Here is a 16,351-nt window from a genome sequence, read left to right on the forward strand (position 1 = left end):
CTCTAGTGCTGTGACTATTTATGGTTAGGATTTTAACACATGATCTGGGATCTGGTGTTCTTAACTTGCAGCCGTTATTTTATTTTAGACTGGTTTCTAAATTAAACCATTATAGCAAATGAAGAGGTGCTGATAGTGCCCTGCCACGCCCTATCAAAGCCTGAGGCAAAAGGAAAGATGTATGCCCTTGGCTTTAAAGGAAGCAAACTCATTAATAATATTTTCAAAATGTACTCCTCTCCTCATACTGTTTTCAAATGTGAAAATTGCCATGTTTTACAATGTGTCCTCATCAAATGACAATCTTAAGTAATTTTTAATTGTCTTAAGCTGGAGTGAAATTATAATAAATTCTATTTTGGCATAAGTAAAATATTTAAATTTAAAATGATGTGAGATTTGGTGCGCCTGGGTGGCCTAGTCAGTTAAATGTCCGAGTTTGGCTCAGGTAACGATCTTGCGGTTCATGAGTTCAAGCCCCGTGATGAGCTCTGTGCTGACAGTTCAAAGCCTCAAGCCTCCTTCAGATTCTGTGTCTTCCTCTCTCTCTCTCTTCACTTCCCCCACTCATGCTCTGTCTCTCAAAAATAAATAAAAATATTAAAAAATTTTTTTAAATGATGTGAGTTTTAATAGACCTACTCAATTTTTCAGCATTTTTTCTGAGTACTTCAATGTTCTGAAAAAAAAAAATTAACCAGTAGAAATTACATAAAACCAAGTGTAAAAGGGTACACATTTCCCCTTTTGCTGTAGGCTCCATTATGGCTGACTCAGTATGGTACTCGTCTTTAGAAACTGGATATTTTGTTCATCATGGATTATTATGCATTTAGATTTATTCAAATATTAATTCATCTCGATAACTGAGATCTTTGGTAATGCTTTAAATTGTGTGTCCAAGTCACATATTGTGCTTGCCTCGTCCTGGCCCAAGCCCTGCGTGTGATTCCCAAGGGGTAATTATCAACTCCTACCTACTGCCCCTCTCTGTTAAGGAAAGACCAGTGCCACACTACAGTTACCTTGGCCCATGCAGCAAAGTGTCTGCTGCTCAGCAACACCAGTAAAGATTTTTCTTTGTCAAAGGAATGCTGGAAGCCAAGGATATTTATTCCTACTGCTGTAACTTGACCTTCTGTATTGCTGATAAATACTGCATCCCGTTTACATCTTGTTTTTCTTTGCCAGTCAAAGATGGATTAAATTTCTAAAGTCTTTATTAAATGGAAGCAAAATTTTACCAATTCTGCTCTTGTTCTAGGCACTAAGAATTTCCCAGGCCTGTATCCAAAAACAGAGAGCCTATTAGATAGAGTAAATCAAAAACAAAGCAAACTTATCTCCTTTAGATTTCCAGTGCTGGTACCGATAAACTCACTACCACTCTGTCTCAAATACCTCTTCCAGGAATCTATCACATTAACACACAGAACTCTCTAAGGGCACAGGTTTTGGTAACCAGAAGTGACTGAAACACCTTACTACTTCATGCCTAAAACCAGTAATTAGTGAGAGTATTAAAGATCTAAATGCACATAAGTCAAACACTGACAAGATTTTCAAGCAGCAGTTGGTGAGCTAAGGATGAAATGTCTCCAGGGCACTAGGGTGTAAGGCATGCACAGCTCCACGATGACAGAGGAACAAAGAAACATGGGCATGTCATTCACAGTTCTAGAAAAAAAGTTCTAAGGGGTCAGTCTAAGAAATCAACTGTAAGAGTGCTTGAGACAAACACGGTGATGGAGGAGGATGATCAGTACAGTCATCACAAAACGCCACGGTGCGGTGAAGCTCAGATATACCGTTGGTGGACTCGGCAGCGGTGGCACTGGTCCCTGGGTCCGGAGGAAGGGTGCTGGATGCTAAACCTAGAGGAGGGGGTGGGGTATTTTCTGATTCACCTACACAGCAAAAAATCAGAGCAAAGAGAGGTAAAAGAAAAAAGTCCCAATTTCTGGTTGAGTTTAGTTTCTAACTAGGAAATTAGAAAAAGTAACTGAAATAGGTTATTGACTTCTCCAAAAGAAGTAAAGTATATTCACTGACAGAGGGTAAAAGCACAATACAGCAAAGTCAAGAAACTGTACTACAAATGGAATCCATCTGTTTTCAGAAAAAGCTAATATACAACTCCTGTGTAACAGAATGACAAAATCACAGTAAAGAAGGCACTGGAGAGGGAAAAGCTACCCAGAGACTAGTAACAATCCACACATTACATTAAGCACTTGAAAATTTAAAGATGAGTATGAACTGGAAAATGAAATAAATAAGTCACCTTGAAACAAAATGGAAAGAGCAACAAAAATTAATAATGAGGAGGGAAAAGCCCCAGCCCCTTTTGGAGGGTAACCGCTGCTCAGCCTTTCTGGGTCACACTGCAGTAGTGACTTAGGCTACTGCCATTTGACCTTCCCTGAAATCAGAGTATACCTAGGCTTGCCATGTGCATCTGGTTAACCAGGCTCTGCATTCATTTTCTTTGCTTTTCTTTTGTTTTACCTCAAAAATCCCAGTTACTGTATCAACTGCTGTTTGCTAGCAAAAATAATGCACAGACCCCCTTCATGAGAAATACATATACAGGAAGGTTGGCATCACAGCTGATAAAGGTACCTGCAGATAACTACAAAGCATGCCCCAGATCCCGTGGGCACCAGCCTGTGCCCACGGTCTCCTGCTTGCCCCATGATCTCCCACCTGGGCCCTGCAATGCAGGGACAGCCCTACACTCACCATCACGTCCTCCAGGCCCTGTGGCCAGTGAAGCTCCCCACGAGCACTTCTTCTTCATCTCCAGTTGCTGTGTGCGCTCCAGGGACCGACGCATCATCGCCTCCAGCCGCTCCTGCCCAGTTCACATAAGGGAGAGCAACATTAACCACCCAGCCCCACTGTGCTGCCGAGCTTCTCTTCTCGGTGCTCAGGGTGAGTCACCAAATGGGTCTCTCTGTGTTAAGCATCCAAAACCTAGGCACACGTGCTCTACATCACACCATCGAGATCTTAGTGGGTGGAGAGTAAACAATGCAGCTAGTGCTGGCTCCTAGCCCCAGGGGACAGGCTACTGCGGCAGCCAGGCCTTGATTTGTTTAAGAATAATGCCAGACAAGCATTAACTCCTTCAGGCCTGTCTCACGTCCCATTTTGCCCTATCTACTAGAACTAGAATTGTACTCTGGAACCAAGTGCATTCTCTCTAGTAGAAAAGCATAAAGCATTCTCATTTGAGAAAATTTAAATTAAAATATAATTTCAATTTTTGTAGTCTTAAACATAACTTTCTGGAGTATACATACATGGCTTTGAGATCTATTTTACCAAGACCCATTTTCATCTTAGAACTTCTTAAAGGGGAATCAATTGTTTTCTACATTGTAACATTTTCCTGCTACATAGTATTCTGGGCATAATGCTGCATATTTCAAAATTTATAAGAGACAAGAGTAGGGAACCTTCTGGCCACAAAACAAAGCATCGACGCATTCTCAACAGTTAGACAGGGGGTGGGGGGAGGGGTGAGGAGAAGAACTAGACAGTTTCTAGCCAGAAGAGAAAAAACAACAACAAAACAAAACAGGCTTTTCTCTTACCAGAGCATTTATTAAAAAGCACTCTCCTATGTTATCAAAGTGTTATATTCATAAACTTGGGTCTGACGGCTGGCAAATACTTCCTTGGCACTGGAGTGAAGCTGTTCTAATTTTGCATTCTCCACCACCCCAATGACATTGCAAATACCAAATCCTCTCCCTGACTCTACTACAGAAAGCCTGAAGCAAGGAAAACAGGTACATGTTGATGCCCTTTTGCCTTCATAAAAGCCAACCCTGAGACACTTTAGGAATGCTAGCCCAATCTAAAACAAAAAGATAACTATTTTCTCATGGCTTGAATAAAAAGCAAGCAAAATTAATTCAGGGAAGCACCAACTGAGTAACCATGACTTCAAAATCAGGGAAAGGCTCCTCCTTTATTTTACTTACTAGAAACACAGAAAGGTCGCTTAGGAGGTGTCTGGACCTATCCCTTCTGTCTATACCAGAGAGATGGGATGTGCATTATCTACATCTCAGCTTCCTCTGCATAATTTTTCTCTGAATAGCACTTTGCTAAGACATGGTCTCTCCAGGGACCTCTGAGTAGAAAGGGGATTTTTTTTCTCCTGTAAATCTCAGATTTTTATTTGCTCTAGCTTTTGGCTGAGACTCTACAATTATGAGTGTGCATTTCCTAGCAAAGTCCTGTCCTCATGACCCTGGCCCATTAAATTCTGACAGCCAAACCTCAGGGCCTACCCCAAGAAAACTTGGGGATTTGGAGGGACTAGAACTTCTTGACTATTTGACACTTGAAGTACGGTCGCTTGAGACCAGGACTGAAAATTATTTCATTATATGGATTTAACATGAAATATTTAACCAGTGACCTAATACAAGTGTTGAAACCTTTTACCTCGAGTGAATTTAGTATTGAATGGGTTATGGGAGATTTCCTACATGCCAGAAGGATCTCACAAGACACTCTTTCATTTACTAGGAGATCAATGACAACAAAGAACACCAAGACTTGTCAGCCAAACTGAGCAGCTATATAGGGGTATAATTACAAGAGAATGCTCACCCAAAGCCATACCTACTCCTGGACTGTTCTGTTACCTGAAAGAAAAAAAAAACCTCTGCCATCTACCCCCCTACCCACTGAGTTGCTGCAAATTCCACTGTTAGAGAGATACATTCCTTCGAATCATAAGGAGGTTTATGAAAATGAAGCTATCCTTAAGAGAAGACACAATTACTCTGTGTCACACACTTTTGCAGAGATGATGAAAAACAGGTGGTAATCAAACTCTATGGTATGAGACTTATGGAACTCAAAATCATCAGAATGGGATAATTCAAATATGTCAAAGCACTGGTCCACTTCACTCTTGTTAGAGGTTAGTCGTATATTGTATTATCGTGTGTGTGTGTGTGTGTGTGTGTGTGTGTGTGTGTGTGTGTCTGTGTGTGTGTGAGAGAGAGAGAGAGAGAGAGAAGAGAGAGAGAGAGACAGAGAGAGGGAGAGAAGAGAGAGAGAGGGAGAGAGAGAGAAAGAGAGATGAAAGGAGGGAAGGAGAGAGGGAGAGGGAGAGAGAGATTTTTCTATTCCTTCATTGGATGGAATGGAAATAATCCTAGATTTGGAGTCAGGAAATATGGCTTCAAATCGCACCTCTGCCTGCCACTTTCTAGCCCTATGACCTTGAGTTAATAATTTAACATCCTTGGGCATAAGTTTTCTATCTATAAATGGGGATGATATTGATATTTTTGTAAACTCCCATGTATACTTACCTAATTAAAGTTTTTTCCTCACGTTAAAAAAAGTGGGGATAACAGTACCCATATCACCAGATCACTCAAGTCTATGAGACAATAACTAGCATAATATGTCCTTAACCAACAGTAGCTGAATCCAGATTTGAAGAGGAAAATTATTATTATTTTTTAAAAATGTTCATTTATAATTGAGAGAGAGAGAGAGAGCACACATGCGTTCAAGTGGGGGAGGGGCAGAGAGAGGAAAACAGAATGTGAAGCAGGCTCCAGGCTCTGAGCTATCAGCACACAGCCTGATGTGGGGCTTGAACCCATGAACCATGAGATCATGACCTGAGCTGAAGTCGAAGTCGGACACTTAACCGACTGAGCCACCCAGGCACCCCTAAGAATTTGCATTTCTAACAAGTTCTCAGGTGATGCAGATGCTGCTGGTCCTGGGACCTCAATGTGAGAACCACTGGTTAGAGGAAAGGCTGAGCATAACAGAGCATGCGAGAAAGTTCAATCACACCAGAATAACACTATTAATAAATATTATAGCTGCATACTGCATACTGAAATTCCTGCCAAATTCTCATTCTCCTGAGTATCATTGGATAATCAACAGAGGATGGGGAAAGGGCAAGGTAGATTCTTGTCCTGAGAATGTCCTCTACTGGGTAAGCCTTAGTGGAAGGAAGGAATGAGGGGACCTCACCCTTGACCCCTTTAACTCTGGCCTTAGGTCTGCCTGGATGAACTCAGAGGAGAACCAAGACCAAGGTGAGCCACAGAGTTGGCTGAGGAGTGTAAAAGGCCTCCAGCAGGACACTGCCCAGGCAGTGTCGATGACCCAGACAGCCATCTCTAGCAGGAGTGGAGAGCTGGCTGTGCCTTTTCCACTGCCCTTACTACATGTGTTCTGGGGAACAGTGTGGGGACAAGCCCCCAAGAGGTTTTCAGTAGGGCTCTGCAGAAGGTCTTTCTCTTTACAAACAGATGTCTACATCTGGCCAGAAGGCCATATAGTCACCATGGCCCCATGCCAGCCAATGCCCTCTGAGAGTGGCTAGCTCTCAGTTTAATGAAATTTTCGTTTTTACAGTCAGCCTGGTGGATTTTGCTAGGTATCAAGCAGTAAGAGTATGAGAAGTTGTGATGTGTCAAAAAATCCCACAGAGATGAAGCTACTCTTTGAAAGAGGGCTTTCCTGGTTATCTGTTTAACATGAGGACCATGGAGTTGGCTTCACCAAACCCCATTTCTCAGGGGCTCTAGTCAGGAAACCATACTTCGCCAAGTGGAGAATGGGTGAGTATATTGTGTTGTTAGTCTTAACCCAAGTAGGTGACAAGGGTTTGTTCCAGAAGCCTCAGTCTTGGGAGCTGTGTGGCATGTAAGGATTAGAAGAACCCAATTTGAGGAGAAAGCAGCCTTCAGTGAGGGAATGAGCTCAAGCTCAGTATCTCAAGTGGATACTGGACACCCCCTTCCCCAGGACAGGCCTGACCAGCCTCCAGCCCTTCCAGTCCTCAAAACCCCAGGAAGCCAGGCTGTTTGTGGTGCCCACTTTGGTACTAGTAGATAGGAAGCCTCCTGGCCAAGTCTGGGGCTCACCCACACAGACATGAGGAGTTACCAAAAGTAACATCATGGCAACTCTATGGACATGGAACCAGACCAGGGCTAGGAGGGAGGGGTGGAGTCAACAGGTCTTTTATAAGCTCCTAATACCAGACCCAGAGATGTAGGACTTGGTGGGCAACCTGAATACTTACTAATAAGCTACAGAAGCAAAATGGGCTGCAATGGAATGAACCATTCCTATAGAGACTTTTCCCTGGTTGACAGAGACAGAACATGATAAGAAGAAGAAAAGATTGGAGAATCTCCACAGCCATGTGCCAAGCAGGCAGCAGCACTACTGAAGATCTCCATCGAACCATGAAGGCAAATGCACAGGGTTTCCTCTGGAAAGGGGCTCCTGAAGTGCAGACCTATCCATCCTCTCCAAAGATCACCCACAAGAATGCCAAACAGATCTCGGTACCAGCAGACTGCTGACGCTGCTGTGGTTACCAGGCCGGCCTGTATGTGGAAAGTCCCTAAGCTCCACCTGGGACTCTGGGGACCCTGGGGGTGGGAGCAGTGGCAGAGGACGGCTGCTGTTTCCTTGTGTTGCTACACAACCACGGGAGGCCCAGGCTCTCAGCCTTGCCCTTCTGTGTCCGGGGAGAAGACAGAAGCAAGCTCAGCTTGTATGTGTCATGACAAAGGTCAGGCAGCATCCTCCACTCCCCACCATCACCCATCTTAGGGGTGAAAGGAAACACACAAAGCAAATAGAAAATTATCTGGAAGTGCAATCGCTAAAGATTCAGCTGAAGTCACCGAAGGGAGTCTAACATTTCCAAACATTACTCTGTACAAGGTGCTTTGCTGGGCACTTTCACAAATGTCATTTCCTTGGGGTGCCTGGGGGGGCTCAGGTGGCTGGGCATCCGACTTCAGCTCAGGTCATGATCTCATGGCTCGTGGGTTCGAGCCCCACATCAGGCTCTATGCTGACAGCTCAGAGCGTGGAGCCTGCTTCAGATTCTGTGTCTCCCCCTCTCTCTGCCCCTCCCCACTTGTGCTCGGTCTCTCTTTCTCAAAAACAAACATTAAAAAAAATTATAAAAAAAAAGTCATTTGTGACCACCTCTGTTTTGGGCTGAGGAGAGTAAGTTAGAGGGTTATGAGCAGCTATGTGACTCACCCCCGGCTACCAGCTTCCTAGTAGTGGAGCTGGGATTTGCACAGGGAACAGATGAAGCCATGTAGCCATCAGGCCACAGACAGAAATGGCAAAGGAGGGCTAAGATCCTTGCAATGACTTCCCTTTGCTAAGAGGAACAAAGAAATCGTTATCGTATCATATCGTATGGTATCATATTGTATTTTAGAGAGAGAGTGTGTGGGCAGGGGAGAGGGGCAAAGGGATAGAGAGAATCCCAAGCAGGCTCCACGCTCAGGGTGGAGCCTGACGCAGGGCTCAGTCCCACAACCCTGGGATCATGACCTGAGCCGAAATCAAGAGTTGGATGCTCAAATGACAGAGCCATCCAGGCACCCCAGAAATCGCCATTTAAATAAGGGGTGTATAGGCAAAGATGGGTCTAACTGTGTGTGTATGTGTCCATGTGCACATGTTCATGTTTTTTTTTTAATTTAAAAAAGAGGAAGGGGCAAAGATGTGTAGTGATAAACCATTCAGCAATTTAAAAAGATACCAAATTTATTCAAATGTCTCTGAATCCTATAGTGCTAGCGATTAACAAGCCTCTATATTGTTCATACTAAATGATGAGTCATTAGATCTTATGAATAAAAAATGATCATCACCTGATACAAGGCTATGATTACATCCTTAAAATATAGTTGTTAAGAAAATCTATACCCCAACTATGCTTTCTAAATATATTTTCAAAGTTTAGTAACAAAGGACTCTGCAGAGGTAATTACATTCCATTTCTTTTTAAAAAGGTAACTGGAGAGAAAGGATGATTAAAGCAAGGAACCACATTAAAATTTAAATATACTAGCATCTTTGTAGTTAAAGGAAAACTATTTGCTTTTCCAGCTATGAAATATGAGGACCATCACCCTCTGCCCTCACCCTCTCCTCTGCCTTCAGGTCCCTTCCTCCAGCCTCATGTCCATCCAAGAGGCACAGGCTCACAGCACAACCCCCAGGGCTATATTAGCAGGTCCCTATCCATAATTCCTTCTGAGTCTCAAACTCAGAGAACATTAGGTCTGGAAGAGGCCTTGGAGACTGCTAAATCCAACCCCTCACTTCAGAGATAAGCAAATATCCAGACAGGCCAATTGGCTTGTCCAAGGTCACAGAGCAAATTAACACCTGAGTTGAATGAGTAAGTCTCTTCATTCTTATTCCATTGTTGCTTTCACTATACCATGTCTTGCTGCTGAGAGAAGACATGGTATGAGATGTTTTCTGTACCCTAGAGCTAGGCAGGACACTCAGATGCCCTTGAGCACCAAGCCCCGTGTGAGCCACTGAGAGGCTTGGAGGTCCCTGGACCTTACCTCCTCCTCCCGGAGTTTCTGCTTCCTCTTCTCTTCCACAGCAGCCCTCTTCTGATCCTCCCGCTGCCGCTGCTCTTCCAGTTTCCGCCATCGTTCTTCGATTTGCTTTTCATACTGGAGCTTAGCTCTTTTCTGTTTCTCCAGGATTTGCTGCTCCCGGGCAGCTGGGGGAAGGAAAGCAGAAGAGAGGTGTCATTACCAGAGCACCCCATGCTGTGTGGATTAAGACCAAAATGTAGATACAAGAATGAGACCAAAAAAGGAGCCCAGTGGGATTCTAGGCTACAGTGACTGAGATGAAGGGTTCTGGCATGTCTGCCACTAGCTGGGTGACCCTGAGCATGCTAACCACATAATCCTCTTCTGTGAAGTGGAGACCATCATGTCCGCAAAATCACAATGTTGTGAAGATTAAATGAGGCAATGCACGGAAAGTGCACAGTAACTGCCCTACACATGGAAGCTACAACTATTGCTATCATTAAGTGAGACTTGCCACAATGGGCAAGCCATACACTAGGTTGAGAAATGAGTTCTAAGGGTACATACACTAAAAAACATGTTAACTATGCATTTCTCATAATTAAGACATTGACCTAGGCAAGGGGGTATAAACTCAAGACACTCCTCTCTCAAGACATTTCCTAAAACTATCTACCTGGCTGTGTCAGGGAAGGGTTCCCTGGGAGATGCAATGTGTGAACCAACCACCAGGAGGCAATCAGGAATTTGAAAGCTCATTTGTCTCAATTCAGTGGGGAAACCACTGTTTACCTACCTCCCAGTACCCTGTGGGGAATACATAATATACTTCTGTCTATAGCTTGCAAGGGGTAAGACAGCTTTTCTTAAATGGGTTCCCATTCTAACACAGAAAATGTCTTAATTGCTTATTTTCTCAGTTCTGATGATGGCCTTTCTAGATGCCCTAGAGAGAGCATAAGTGAGGGCACATAATGGATGCCTGAGGGGGCGGGGTCAGTGATCGTTTCTCATTCTTTACCATCTTATCCACAGTCTCTAGCAGAGTATCTAGAACACAGCAGAAGTTCAATGTTTGCTACATAAGTGTAGATTTACCCCCCAGTTCTTCATGTTCATCTAGCAATTGTCCTAGCTCTCTTCAGTCATAAATTCCTAAGGATCTTCAGAAAACACACCACCACATCTTTATGCCTTTGTACATAAATAGCCAAAGGACACAACTTACCAAGACATTTTTCTCTCTCTTCTCGTCTTTCTTTAGCTAGTCTTTGTCTCTCATCAGATCTTAAAAATCCATCCATGCCTATAAAAAATATAACATGATGAAATTATTTTTCCCTCTTTCCCTATCTGGTGAGGGTGAGGGGCCACTGGTCCCACACCCTGGGTCTGGCCATACACATACATCATCCATCACCATCACCATCACATGGGGGCCCAATCCACCATTCCCCACCACACACACACACACACACACACACACACACACACACAGACACACACGGCCAGGCCCTGAGAGCTGAGGGGTGACAGTCACAGCTTCACACTCACCCACCAAACTGCTATAGTGGCCCCAATACCAATCCTGGAGAACCACGCCCTTTCCCTAGTCCTCTGTCCCCAGGACTGGCCCTGGAGGGAGTCACAAAGTGCTGTTAAGTGCCAAGGAGGTCTGGCAGTGTGCAGAAAAGCACACCAGGCCTCCCTGAGCCTGGCTCCCGGGGAGATGAGAAGCACAAAAGTGGACACAACTATTACACAGATAGTGAACGTTCTATTTTCTGAAGGGAGCCAACTGCTGAGGGACATGTACAAGCTCCTTGAGTAAGCACTGAGAAATACAACACTGAATTTTGACTTTGGGTTCTGTTAAATATGTTCCAATGTCAATCTTAGTATTTTATTTTTTTTACATTTTTTAAAACACTTATTTATGTGTGTGTATGTGTGTGTGTGTGTGTGTGTGTGTGAGAGAGAGAGAGAGAGAGAGAGAGAGAAAGAGAGAGAGAGAGAGAGAGAATGAATGAATGAATGAATGAATATGAGTGGAGGAGGAGCAGAGAGAGACAGGGAGACACAGAATCTGAAGCAGGCTCCAAGCTCTGAGCTGTCAGCACAGAGCCTGATGCAGGGCTCAAACTCTTGAACTGCGAGATCTTGACCTGAGCTGAAGTCACATGCTTAACTGAGCGAGCCATCCAGGTGCCCTCAATCTTAGTATTTTAGAATCAGAAAAAAGAAATATAATGTGCTCCTGTTTGTCATTTAAATACCTACAACAAATAAAATGGAATAGATGACAGCCCCCCTCCACACCCCCTGACACAAAATGTCCAGGAAACAACCTAGGAGCTCTGCATCTCTACCCATCTTCTACAGGATCATAAAGAGTTTTTTGAATCAAAGACCAAATGATCTTTATGGTCATTTTAGGATTAGAAATAATTTACTGCACTCAGTCACAATCAATCATTCAGGAGCATTACTTACATAATGTCCAGGCACAACATCTTAGAGAAATCAGCTTCTGTGTTAGTACAACCAGATTCACTTTCATGCTGCCTAGACCCTCCTTTCTGGTAATATCACATGCTGACTTTATTGTGTGCCTTGCTGCCACAGTTACTGCACTCCTTTTGGAGAGGTTCCTGTGACTGTCCAGGGGAAAGACCTGGAGACTTGGACTCAGTGTAGGTAGGAAGAATACAGACAGGGATGGATGTGATAAACACCAGATTGTCACAACTTCCCATGAGCATCTGATTTTGCAACCTGGATTATGTATCAGGCATACTGAAGCTCAAGACTGAAATGCTAGAAAATCAACCTGGACTATAAGTACCATTACCCATGTTTGTTTTTAGTCAACTTTTTTTTTAAATGTTTTATTTATTTTTGAGAGACAGAGCATAACCAGGGGAGGGGTAGAGAGAGAAGGAGACACAGAATCCAAAGCAGGCTCCAGGCTCTGAGCTATCAGCACAGAGCCTGATGCAGGGCCTGAACCTGAACTGTGAGGACATGACCTGAGCCGAAGTCAGGCACTCCATCAACTGAGCCACCCAGGTGCCCCATGTTTTTATTTAGTCAACTCTTAATAATTATGATGCTACCAACAACATGATCATCATCAAGAATTTGAAGGCCCTACAGAGAACAAACTGAGGGTTGATGGGAGTGGGGGGTTGGGGAAATGGGTTATGGGCATTGAGGAGGGCACTTATTGGGATGAGCACTAGGTGTTGCATGTAAGTGATGAATCATGGGAATCTACTCCTGAAGCCAAGACTACATTGTATGTTAGCTAACTTGATGATAAATAAAAAATAAAAATAAAATAAATTGAGGACACTAATCTAAAAAGAATTTGAAGGTCCAATTTCTTAGATCATCATTGCTGGGTCCCCACAGTCTGATCTCAAACTCTCTTCCCAACTTGACCTCAGCACTGGCCCTTTCTTCCACACACCTTCTAGCTCAAAACCCTCTTTCTCTCACACCCTCCTTGTACCTATTAAAACCCCACCCACCTTCAAGATCCCACAGTTCCCCAGACCCCATGATGCTCTGTGCTCCCACACAGTTGGCAGAACCCTCATTTCATTCTTCCTGGCTGCAGAGTTCTCCTCTGACTCAGTCTCCCTGGGAGGAGGGAGAGGCTATGGAGGCAAGGGTGGCTTATGTATTTCTGGGTCACCTCAGCTCAGGGCACTGTCCCCCAATAGTGCCCCTGAGGTGTACATACAATGCTCAAAGGTAGGCATGTAGTCAGTGAAAGGGAAACAAAACCAGGTTTCTCTTTTCTCTGGCACTTTCAGGCTCTAATATCTCCCTCAAGAGTTTAATTAATAAGAATTTTTCTGTGTGAAAAGTTACAAAGAGAAGCTTAGGACCCCTGAACAGATGCTTGTTTCTGTCAGCACCTATATCAACCTGTCCATCCTAGAGGGACCTAACTTTACTCTATTGCCCATGCCACCTTTCAGATGTTTATGGGCCTGCCCTCTATCTGAGGTACAGCCAAAGAAACACTGAAAATGTTCTTCAAAAAGAAGAAAAAAACCTGAAGGTTTAAAATGGCCAAGCACATTTGGAACTGGCCACATTACCCAGAGGCTTTACAAACAGAAGTCACTCTGTTCCTGGGATATCCATGATTTTAGGCTTCCCCCTTGTGGCCACTTGTAAGAGTCACAGCTACAAATCATTTCCTTTCCAGAAAATCTTCATTATGCTCATAGTCATCATCATGTGCTTCATAGTAGGAGGTGACGCAGTTCCTATGCACTTCTTGGATTTACTTGGCTCAATCACCCTATGACGGAGGTAATCTATTTCAACCCTCATAGGTTCAGAAATGGAGGCACAAAGAGGTTAATTAACATGTCTGAAGTCACACCATCAGAAAGTGGAGAAGCCAGATCCCAACCGAAGAATCCGACTCCAAGACTCACACTCTTAATTACTGCTTTACTGCTAAGGAAGAAATGTAACAACTTGATCTCCATGCCCATGAACGAAAGCTGTGACCCAGTATCACACACAGGGAAAAAAAAATCTCATCCTTGTCCCAGGACTAAGCCTGCAAATGTGGAGAGAGGTATAAATCTAACTCATCAGAGAAGTATCAAGTAAGCACTGCTGTGAGCCAAGCACTGACCGGCTGGGCGCAGATCTGGCCACTGCTCAAGCAGACTAATTATTTGCTTCCTCTTCAAACTAACGGTTTGGAAATGTTTTAGAGAGGCTGATGCTGGGTGGGTAAAGGGAGTAGCCAGAGAATCCTGGAGACAACTATGAAAAGCAATTCTCCTTTGGCCTGAGGAGGGTGAAGTGACTCAAACAGTCCAAAATGGGTAAACTAGAGTCTCTGTACAGTCACACGGCAGCCACAAGCCACATATGACTACTTCACTTTAAAATAATCAAAGTTAGGGGCGCCTGGGTGGCTCAGTCAGTTAAATGTCTGACTTCAGCTCAGGTCATGATCTCACAGTTTGTGAGTTTGAGCCCTTGCGTTGGGCTCTGTGCTGACAGCTCAGAGCCTGGAACCTGCTTTGGATTCTGTGTCTCCCTCTCTCTCCGCCCCTCCCCACCCTTGCACTCTGTCTCTGTCTCTCTCTCAAAAAATCAATTAACATTAAAAAAATTTTTACATAAATAAAACAATCAAAATTAAATGCAATTAGGGGCTCCTGGCTGAGTCAGAAGAGCATGTGACTCTTGATTTTGAGATTGTGAGTTCAAGCCCCATGGTGGGTGTAGAAATTACTTAAATAAATAAACTTAAAAAAATTAAATGCAGTTAAAAGTTTAGTTTCTCAGCACACTGGCCACATTTCAGGTACTCACTAGCCACATGAGGCTAGTAGCTATCATACTGGACAGCACTTAAAAGAGAAGTCTGGCAGCTCCCTCCTGTGATTCTCTCCCTTAACACTTAGCGACTCTGGGACACATGGATAAGGGAGATCTCAGAGTTCTATCAGGGTTGAGTTTTGCTGAATAATTGAGACTGGGTTAGGGCCTCATTCCTCCACACAGCATCAGCCTCTCCTGATTACAAGAACTGTCAAGCAATCATTTCTAGAACATTCATGTGAAGAGAAGCCAAATAATTAACTCATATCTCCATCTTGTATCTTGTAACTTTCCATGACCCTGCAGGAGCCCCAGCTGAGAGGCTCCAGGCTTATCCTGGGGTAGAGCATGAACCACACAGCCCCTTTTTGTTAGGGGCCATGGACTTAACCAGTTATTACCATTAGTGCAACACAGTCAGAAGAATCAAGGCAGATCATGATTAACACAGCAAAGGCAATTAATACACGAACATTAACAATACCAAGAGACCTCCTCTAAAGTCATGGTATACTTATAGGTTAATGCTGAATTTGGTTCCTAAAAGTAGCCTTCTTCCTGTATGGCCTGAAACCTTAAATGTTTATAGTTTTCTTACTGAATCAATCATCCTTTGTCCGTTGTACCTTGTACTATATGCATATCCTTGTCTCTCTTTTATTAAACCAGAGACCCAATTTTATGTCTGAACCCCATGAGAACAGATGGAGAATAGAACTTGCCAGGGGGTAGGGAAGAGGGGCAGAAGGGAGGAAGTCGGTGGCTACAAAAGGGCAGCATGAAGGATCCTTGTGGTAATGGAAATGTCCTCTATTCTTAACTGTACCAGTGTTACTGCCCTTGTCGGGATAGTATACTGCAGTGTTGCAAGTTAGTGCCATTGGGGGAAAGTGGGTAAAGGGTACCTGGGATCTCTCTGTAGTATTGCTTATAACTGCATGTGAATCTACAGTGACTTCAAAACAGAAAGTTTAATTTAAAAGAATCTGGCCCAAGAGTGAAGGCCTTAAGGAAACCCAAGACAAAGAGGAGCAGAGGACACCTTACTCGAGGTGCCCCACCTAGGAAAAGGACAAGGAGTGCCCATGTCAGAGCCACACCTGCCCCATTCCTGATGCAGTAATGCTTCCCAGGACAAGAGTGTTCAGGTAATGTGCACCATTAAAATGGAGGCCTTTTCCTGGGCAATTCATCCCTATGGAAGTACGAATGAAATGGGGATACTGAGCAGCTAAACGACTATTTCATGTTAACAGAATAGCATAAAATTTCATGCTTCACTGATGTGCTCTTGCTTGGAGTAATTTCCCATTATCCTTGGGCTGCAGCAACACATTTTTTTATTAAAATTTTTTAATGTTGGGGCGCCTGGGTGGCGCAGTCGGTTAAGCATCCGACTTCAGCCAAGTCACGATCTCGCGGTCCGTGAGTTCAAGTCCCGCGTCAGGCTCTGGGCTGATGGCTCAGAGCCTGGAGCCTGTTTCCGATTCTGTGTCTCCCTCTCTCTCTGCCCCTCCCCCGTTCATGCTCTGTCTCTCTCTGTCCCAAAAATAAATAAAAAACGTTGAAAAAAAATTAAAAAAAAAATAAAATAAAAATTTTTA

The 16,351-nt window shown here is 43.8% G+C and overlaps 1 protein-coding gene across 14 annotated transcripts in view; it reads right to left on the bottom strand.

Annotated features, from left to right (window-relative positions):
* Positions 1 to 16,351, bottom strand: part of MAP7D2 (MAP7 domain containing 2) — a 107,029-nt gene that overhangs the window by 43,713 nt on the left and 46,965 nt on the right. For 9 of the 14 annotated variants that reach the window (XM_040468336.1, XM_040468338.1, XM_040468341.1 and 6 more), the window contains 4 exons: positions 10,612 to 10,689; positions 9,402 to 9,565; positions 2,743 to 2,854; positions 1,809 to 1,907 (listed from right to left, as the gene is read on the bottom strand). In XM_040468336.1, coding sequence (XP_040324270.1) covers positions 1,809 to 1,907; positions 2,743 to 2,854; positions 9,402 to 9,565; positions 10,612 to 10,689 — 453 coding nt within the window. The remainder of the gene's footprint in view (positions 1 to 1,808; positions 1,908 to 2,742; positions 2,855 to 9,401; positions 9,566 to 10,611; positions 10,690 to 16,351) is intronic. The other 5 variants (XM_040468351.1, XM_040468350.1, XM_040468349.1 and 2 more) reach the window with 2 other exon arrangements.

The sequence above is a fragment of the Herpailurus yagouaroundi genome, unplaced genomic scaffold (assembly GCF_014898765.1).
Source record: "Herpailurus yagouaroundi ecotype Mexico unplaced genomic scaffold, PumYag 67690, whole genome shotgun sequence".
NCBI lineage: Eukaryota > Metazoa > Chordata > Mammalia > Carnivora > Felidae > Herpailurus > Herpailurus yagouaroundi.